General features: G+C 69.0%; 1 protein-coding gene across 1 annotated transcript in view; it reads right to left on the bottom strand.

Moving 5' to 3' along the window:
* Positions 1–341: 341 nt before the first annotated feature.
* Positions 342–8,603, bottom strand: part of BRSK2 (BR serine/threonine kinase 2) — a 21,784-nt gene continuing 13,522 nt past the window's right edge. The window contains 6 exon segments of the mRNA XM_024749084.1: positions 342–389; positions 2,394–2,488; positions 2,658–2,747; positions 2,842–3,022; positions 4,419–4,542; positions 7,921–7,969. Of these exon segments, the coding sequence (XP_024604852.1) occupies positions 2,403–2,488; positions 2,658–2,747; positions 2,842–3,022; positions 4,419–4,542; positions 7,921–7,969 (530 nt within the window). The 3' untranslated portion in view covers positions 342–389; positions 2,394–2,402.

Genomic DNA, 8,603 nt, shown 5'->3' with positions numbered 1-8,603 from the left:
GACCCTTGCTGGCCTTGGGGCTTGGGCACCCTTTCCTGCTGAGCCTTGGGGTCCCTCCGTTCCCCGTGCCCTGCCCTGATCCTAGGGCCAGGCCTGTGCCCGCCCTGGAGGGTGACTGAGGCTGCCTGTGGCAGGGGCTGGGGGGCTGGGCACGGCTGGGTGCCGTGGGGGCCAGCGAGGCCACGTGTGCATGTCCAGGCCCCTCGTGTACACAGGGATCCCAGGACAGCCCCGGGGGGTGGCGGGGCAGCACCCAGCCAGGAGCAGGCTGCAGGGGGTGCAGGGGTGAGCGGTGGGGGTGACAGGCTGGGGGGGCCCAGGTGAGCGTGAGGGGTTCTTACCACATTTGGAAAGCCTCCCCGTCATCATTTCCATACAGTTAGTGGTGTCTGGAGCACAGAACGGAGAGAGGGGGGAGGGAGACGTGTGAAAAAGGCTTCCAGCTCAGACCTCAAGCTGGATGCTGCCTGCAGCCTCGGGCCAGGCCCTGGGGGAGGGGGCGGAGCCTGGAGTGGGGTTGAGGAGCTGTGGCCAAGGGGTGGGGCTCAGGTGGGTAGAGCCTGCAGTGGGCGGCTCAGAGAGGAGGGGCTCAGCAGAGGGCCAGCCTGGAGTGGGGCCCCTCTCCTGGGCACTGGAGCGTCCAGCCTGGCCCGCCCTCCCTTCTGTCCTCTGGGCCCAGGACACACGCCTTGGAGCCGAGAGGACCAGGTCCCCGGCTGCGGTCTACGCTGCCACCTCCGTGTCCTCACCCTGGCTCTCTGTGGCTCCCGTGGCCGCAAGGCTCCCATTCGCCCCTCAACTCACGGTGGCACACCCTCTCCCCTCTCTGCTGGGCTTGGCAGTGTTAGGGCTGGGGGTGGGGAACGCAGCAGAGCCTGGGGTGGAGGGCGGCTGCCTCACGGCCCTCACTGGGGCCTCCCCTCCCTGGGCTGGGTTTGGAGTGGCCACCAGATCTCTCAGCCTGGTGCCCGAGGGGCCCCCGCTTCTGCCCCCTCCTCCAGTGGCTCTAGGACTGAGCTTGCTGGACAGGAGTGTCCAGTATGGCGGGGAGGGTGTTGGGAAAGGCTGACCCCTCGGGGAGGCCTGGGGACGGGGCCAAGGGATGGGCTGGGGTCCCGGAGTGGGCTCCCCAGGCCCAGGGCTCCCTGAAGGAAGGCAGGGGAGATGGGCTTGGCCCAGGGCAGGCACCCAACAGTCTCCAGGGACGTGGGTTTGGGCCAAGGGCTAAAACGGGGATGGGGCCCTGCAGAAGGGCCGTGCCCGCCCTGCTTACTGCTGGGCCTGGGACCTAGAGCAGGGCACGTTCGCCGACAGACAGAATGGTATCCCTTAGGGTGGGACTCTGCCTGGCCAGGAGCAAAGAGGGACCGTGGCGCTGGGCGGGGTGGGTGCTGTCCCCTGGGCGGCACACCAGGCCCCTTGCTTGCCTCCCTGGACAAGCTCTGTCCTTCCCCAGCCTCGGTTTCTCCCTCTGAGCACTGCTCTGCTCCGACGTGGAGGCCTTAAAGGCACCGGGGCCCCCGGGCCAGCCTGGCTCCCGGCCAGGGTGTCGGGGCCCCTCCAGCCCCAACCCACCAGTAGGGCAGTGAGGCACACGCTGGGGGAGAAAAGGGGGGCAGGTGAAACACAGACGATGGAATGAGGATGGCAGGGGCGGGTGGACGGTGGGGCGGGTCTGGCCTCTAGGACCCTACACAGAAGCACAGACGGCTGGCCACGGCGGGGCTCTGAGAGGTGGGGCTGGGCTGGACCCTGTGCTCCCCAGACCCCACACCCCGACACAGGCCTTGTGGTGAGCTGCCAGCTCCCGCTGAGCGCACGCGCGCCGCTCGCCCTCCCTAACAGCTCATGCACGTGCCCCCGGGGCTCACCCGCACCCACAGGGCTGCAGCCGCTCCCCGCCAGCTGCCGAGCGGCACAGACCCTCAGGCTCCTGGGCCCCTGGCGCCTGCAGGCCTGGGCAGCCCCATTCCTGTGTGGCCCCCCTCTAGGCCCAGCTGGGGAGCCCCTGCTTTGATTGGACCTCAGGGCCCCTGTGTCCTGCCCACCACGGGGAGGGTGGGTGGCGGACAGCCCCTCACATGCCAGCCAGTGTGGGCACCAGGCCCACAGCCCTGGAGAGTGCTACGTGTGGGGGACCCTTGAGGGTGGCAGGGCTCCCAGCAGCACCTTGGTCACTGCTCTGCCGGAGCCTGCTCTCGCTGGCCTGGGGCCAGGCTGCCCTGTGTCCAGCCGTTCGGCTGGGTGCTGGGCCTGCGGGGCCTGTCCAGGGCCGGGAGGTGGCCGCTGGACACACGGGTGGGCACAGGGTGCCTCCTCGGGGCCAGTCTGGCTCTCGCAGAGGACCTGCCCGCAGCCCCTCCCTGCCCCAGCGGCGGGGCTGGACACCTTACCTGCCAGCGTCAGAGGCTACTCTCGTAGCTGGTGGCCACCTTCTGGCCCTTAAGCCCAGCACCCCAGCTTAGTCCCGGAGCTGGCGGGGGGGGGTCTACAGTGGACAAGAGGCGCCTTTCAGTGTGGCGTGCTGGGCCTACCCCCCTGGTGTGCAGAGACGGCCGGCCACCGTGCCGGGAGGGCCCTGCTCCCGGGGGTGCACGCGGAGGGCCCACACCCCATCGCCAGCCCTCAGGGCGGCCCGAGCTGAGCCCCTCCCTCACCTGACAAGTGCTGGGCAGAAGGCTGCTCGTGTGTGCTCAGCAGCTGGGTCTGAATGGTCTCCACGACCCTCTTGAAGCGGCGGCTCGGGCCTGGGGGAGGTGGGGGGTGGGTGAGGCAGGGGCAGGGCTGGCCCGGAGCCCCGCCCCCGGGAGCCCCCGCCCTCGGCCTCTGCCAGCAGCTCACCTGACAGGAGCGTGAACGTGACGGAGTAGACGCCGTTCTCCTTCTGCGCCGCCCCGCCCTCGGTGTAGGTGATGTCCACCTGGAACTTGACCGGCTTCTGGAACACCGCCGGGCCCCCCGTTGCCTTGTGCTCGGCCCGGAAGCTCGTCTGGGAGATGACGCTGTGGCTGAGGCTGGGGATCTGCGGGCAGTGGGTGGCGTGAGCGCGGCCTCGTCTGGAGTCGCCAGAGGAAACCCCAGAGGACAGGGAGCCGGCCGCCGCCCGAGGCCCCAGCAGCACTGGCTCCCCAAGAGCCTCAGCCAGACGGAGCTCCGCACGGGTCACAGATGGGTCGCGACACGGCAGCAGAGCAGGGCTCTAAGGGGCGGGCGGGGAGGCCAGTGGGCAGCTGGAGGCCCCGCAGGCGGCAGCGAAGCCTGGGGCTAGAGCCCGCGCCCCGTATCGAGACAGAGCCCCCGGGGTTAAGGCCCCCGGCACCGCTGACAACAGCGCCCGCCGCTGTGCCGGCTCCGCGGTCTGCGGCCCCGGGCGCAGGCGAGGGGCCTCTGCGTGACTGGGCCGCGCAGCGGCCAGGGAAATGTCCGGCAAAACAAACCCAGGAGGCGGTCTTGCCTCAGAGGGGTCGCCCCCAGGACAGGGCTCTGTTGCTTGGGAGAGCACAGTGCTGGTTCGCCGGTTAGAAGGGGCTGAGTTCACATCACGGGGGGAAATCTTGGTGTCCCAGGAGAGGCCTGGGGGGCTCCAGGGAAGGCCCAGACCCGGGGCCCGGAGGAGAAGAGGCTGCAGTGGCAGGGCTGGGGGGACTCAGCGGGGCCAGGGTGCCCACGCCCGGCACAAGGCCGAAGTCCCCACCTGGTGCTGAGCTCTCTCGTTCCTGGAGACCTCTGGGAGGAGTGCCAAGCTGGCCCCCAAGCCCTAAGGGAAACTTCGCTGCGCCCAGGGAGGCAGGGTGGCCAAGTGTGTGGGAGGGGCTGAGGCTGCCACCCCGGCAGGTCCCGCCCATACCGAGGCGGGGTCCCGGGCTTAGGCTGTGGGGATGCCGAGCGACCCCTAACCTGTGATCCCGGGGGGCCCGGCCCAAGGCAGGCCCCACGCAGGGCAGGGCGGGTGAGGCCTCCTGACACGAGTGACTCTGGAAGACACTCTTCAGGGCTTTCTGCCCCACGCACCCGAAGATCCCAGCAAAGACAGATGGAAACCCACCCAAGGCCCAAGCACAGCCCACCTCAAAAGCCACCAGTGGGAGGCGAGGGACTGCAGGAGGCCGGCAGCATGTGGGAGTGGGCAGGGGCACACAGGACACGGAGCCAGCCCTTCAGGACCGTTCTTGAGGCCGTAGGCGCATCCACCAGACCCAGCAGAGCCCCCCCGCCCCCCGTGTCGAGGCCTCAGGTTCCCTCCTCAGAGCCGCCTCGCAGCCGCCCGCGCTTCACCCCCGTCTCAGCGAGGTGCCCCCCCCGAGGCCCGCCCCATCCCGGGCCTGTGCACAGCCCGTCTCCCGGCCACAGTGTGCCTGCTGCCCTGGCCCTGCCCAGGCGGGGCCCCAGGGGCAGCAGCCGCGCGGCGCAAGGCTCACCGACAGGAAGGCGTGGACGATGTCGGCTTTGATGGAGCTCAGCGGCTTGTCCTTGATGACGGCGAAGACCTGTTCCTCCTTCTCCAGGCTGATGAAGTTCCCAAACCAGGACCTTTTGGCGAGCCTGGGGGCGGGGCGGAGGGCTGGGCAGGTCAGGGTACGCTGGCCGAGCCCCGAGCCCCCCCCTCTGGGCTGCGGGCCAGCTTGCTGTCCCAGCCAGACCCTGCCCTGGCCCCGACTCCCCGCCCTGACCCGCCATCCTGACCCTGACCACCCTCCGCCCTGCCCTGACCCTCACCCGACAGCCCTGATGCTAACCGCAGAGCCCTCGGCCTTGCGCCTCACCCCTACCACCCCTGCCTGCTCGGGCCTGGGCTGCGCCCACCGGAACCCCACCAGGGAAGAAAGGAGGGTGGGGGTAGGGTGCCCTGTCCTTGAGCCCACCCTGACCCCCACCCTTGCTCCTCTCTGTCGAAGCCACCATGTTTCGGGGTAACTCGCTAAACCCCAATCCTGCAGCTTCCTGGAGAAAAGTGCCCTGCCTGGGGCTGTGTGGGGGGCAGGCCAGGGACCCCTGCACAGGTGTGTACAGGAGAGACAGGGCTGACATGGTGCAGAGGGCCGGGGCTGGGGGCCCCGGGTGCTACCTGCCCCTCCCCGTGGCGGACCACCCTCTGTCCTTGGGGACTGGTAGCTACCTGGCCATCTGCAGCCCCGCTGCCCCAGCCCAGGTCACTCTGGAACACAGCGGTCGCTTCGACCCCTGGGGGCCCAGCCAACGTACGGGGCAGGGCAGGGGCCACCCCAGGGGTCCCGAGGCCGGCAGTGCCCTCCCGCACGAGACCCCTCATCTCACGGGCATCACGTGTACGCCTCCCTGCCCTCTACGCCATCACCTTCCGGTCTCGTCACTCCGCCCTGCTTCTGGGGCCCCCCTTCTCTGCGTCGGGGCCCTGCCCTACGGCGCACACCAGTGTGGGGGAGACCCCTGGCCGGCCCCACCATCCTGCCTCCGGGGTTCAGCCTGTGCGGGCCCCTCCCTCGTGTGGACGAGGCCCGGGACTCGCTCCTGACCAGGAGAACGGGGAGTGGGGGAAGGTGACGGGGGTCGCCTGCGAGCTCAGTCTCTAAAAGGCTGGACTTCCGTCTGGCGAGCGGGTCTCCACCTCTTTTTGACGAAGCCGACGGACGCGGCGGGGACGGACGGATGTGACAGCCAGGCCCATGTGGCCGGGAACCTGAATCCTGCCCGTGACCCCACGAGCTCGGCGAAGGATCCTGCCCCAGCTGGGCCTTGAGATGAGCACCGCTGGCCAACACCCTGAAGCAGGGCCCAGCCGGGCCGTGCACGGGGCCTGACCCCAAGACACGTGCCGTTGGGAGCGACTGCTGACCGTCGCTGTCACCCAGGCAGCTGTAGTGCGGAGACGGCGAGGGCCCTGCTGGCAGACGCGCCCAACTCAGGCTGGGCCCGGTGTCTTGCTCCGGCGGCGCTGGCAGCGTGAGCCGCGGGGTCTGAGGCGCGGCTGCTGTTTCCTGCCGTGCACCTTGCCTTTTCCTACCCGTTTCCAGAGCCGGCTCTCCAGCCCGTGGCGATGTGGCGGCAGCAGGCAGCTTGCCGACGGAGGCCGTCCGCTCTTGCGGCTGGAGCCGGCCCCAGAGACCTGACGGAGGCAGAGCCGCGGGGACACACATCCTTCCCGACGCCACGCCGTGCTTGGCCACCTTCGCCTCCTTCCCCACATCCTGCCGTGTCTGTGGCTGCTGGCGTGCTCAGAGCTCTGGGGTGCAGGCCACCCGCACTGCTCACCCCAGCACCGCACTGCGGCCTGAGCCCAGGACGTGGGCCGGGAGGCGGCTCTGAAGCCCGCGGCGAGCGCTTCTGCCCCTCCTCCCTCGATGAACAGACAGAGAAACAGAAAAGCTCCGTGTTGTACTTTGGTGTCTGGTTTGCAAGCAGCCTGGATGAGCCGGGAAGGCCTGTGACAGTTAATTAAGTCTGGGCGTCCACTGGGCCCGTCTGGTAAAGGTTGGGTGTGCTTCTTGAGAGCAACTTTGAGACGTGGTGACGAGCAGACTCTGGACGTGGCGGGCCTTGGAAGGTCCTGAGAGCAAAGGCTGAGGCTCCTGGAGGGGAAGGGATTCTCAGCACTGAGATGGAGAAGCCGCCCTGATTCCCGCCTGCGAAGCCTACGGTCCCCAGACTCGCCAGCCCCACGATCCCACGGGCCGGTTCTGGAACACGCGGACGCACACGCTCCACTGACACGAGGCTGCTGACCGCTGGTGGAGGGAACGTCTCAGGGCGGGCGAACACGTCCTTGGGAGGAGTGGGTGCTGGGGGTGCAGCGGCCCCCCAGGGCCACCCGTCTGCTCCTTCCCATCAGCCACGTGCAGCGGGTGGCGACGCTGGCCGGGGCCCTCAGGAGGGGGACGAGGCCTCCAGGACTCGAGAATGGGCAGGGGAGGCTGCAGGCCACCTGCACGGTGGTGTCAGCTGCTCTGGGTGGCTTTTTTTTTTGAGTTTTCTGATAAACCTAACAATTCTGTTACAAACGTGGCTGCGAGAGCTTCTGATGACAACAGGAAACGGTGACTGAAGGGAGACAAACGGTGGGATCACGGAGATCCCGAAACCCCACACTTCAGGCTGGCTGCCCTTCAGCTCCACCCCCGCCCGCTCCTGCCGTGTCCACAGGCCCCGTGCGGGGTCACGACGACAGGGTAACGGCAGCTTCTCCTGCCGGGCCGAAGGCTGCCGGTGAGGTCACGACAGGGCCCTGCCCGGTGTCCACTCCGCACTTCACGTTCACGAGGCGGTGGGGAGCGAAGGCTGGCGCCTCTCTGGGGTCTTCACCCCGGACACACGGGACTCCTGTCCAGACGTCTGGCTGGGCTGCAGCACTGCCCCGCTGTCGCCTCAAGGCCCTGCTTCCTGCCCTTGCAGGACGGTGAGCCGGGGGCTCGATGCGTCCTGACCTTGGCCAAGGCCACCCTGCCCTGGACACGGTTCTTGCCGGCCACCCCTCCTCACCTCCTCCCTGAGACCCTCCATCCCTACGAGCCGCCAGGTGTCCGGCCACACTGCGGGCTGGGCTCACCCTGGGAAGCCCCAGTCAGCACTGCCCAGCGCCCCTCCCTGGTGGAGGTCCCCCTGCAGGCACCGCATCCCTGGTCACCAAGGGCTGGGGGCCGACACGCTCCCCCATGTGGAGGCCGGGGCTCTCAGCAGGTGTGGACAGTGCTCTCCCCTGCCACCCCCAGTCCCAGGCACCCCCAGGCTGTGGCTTCTGAGCACATCTGGGAAGAGCAGCTCCCTCACGGCCCAGGCCCTGCCCCCCTGGCCTGGCATTCGAGGTGGAGACACAGAGACCCCAGCGCTGAGGGGCCCCAAAGCCCTCAGCGGATCCCCCGGCCTGACACACGGGAAGGTCCGTCACAGTCCCCCATGCACTTAGAAGGCGGCGACAGGGCACACTTGACCTCGGGCAGGGCCACTTACTCTGGGGACGACTCCGGGGTCAGGTTGGACATCTCCTCGGGCGTCGGAACTGCACACGGAAAGGACGGGGAGAGTGTGGTGACCACTCCACCCTTCCCCCACCAGGGCGCCTGCGCCGCGGGTGGGGTCTCGGGAGCCATGGCACTGTCTCCAGCGCCCACAGGCACAGGTCAGCTCCCGGCTCCGACGCGGCCGCGGGAGCCTCGGGCCACAGGGAGCTGTCCTGCCTTCTGGTGCTGAAACCGGGCCTCACCGTCTCTGGCCTCCAACCAGCCCTGCTGTCCCGGGATGGACGGCACCGCCCGTCGACCGCGCTGGGTGGCTGGTGGGGCCTGGTGGCCTGGAGGTACCAGTTGACCCTCGAAACCCAGCACACAGGGGCAGGCTGCCTACCACTGCCCCAGCCCCGTGGGCTTCCTCACCACACCCACCCATGCCCGCCCACTGGCCCGCTCTCCTCTGTGGGGCTCAGGCAGCCCGGCCTGAACAGGCCACTGGGCCAAGGGGTCACAATGGAGGCAGGAGGAGTCCCAAGGCCGCACCCGCCGGGCAGGCATCCCTGCACTGTGGGGTCCTTGACACACAGTGGGCAGGCTTGGGGACACGTGGACACTGGGGGTACCTCTCGCCAGCGCTTTCAGGAGGATAAGCCACCAAGGGGGAGGGGAAGACCCTGTGAAGAC

The sequence above is a fragment of the Neophocaena asiaeorientalis genome, unplaced genomic scaffold (genome assembly GCF_003031525.2).
Source record: "Neophocaena asiaeorientalis asiaeorientalis breed wild unplaced genomic scaffold, Neophocaena_asiaeorientalis_V1.1 scaffold43, whole genome shotgun sequence".
Classification (NCBI taxonomy): domain Eukaryota; kingdom Metazoa; phylum Chordata; class Mammalia; order Artiodactyla; family Phocoenidae; genus Neophocaena; species Neophocaena asiaeorientalis.
This window is presented reverse-complemented; position numbering and strand designations above follow the sequence as displayed.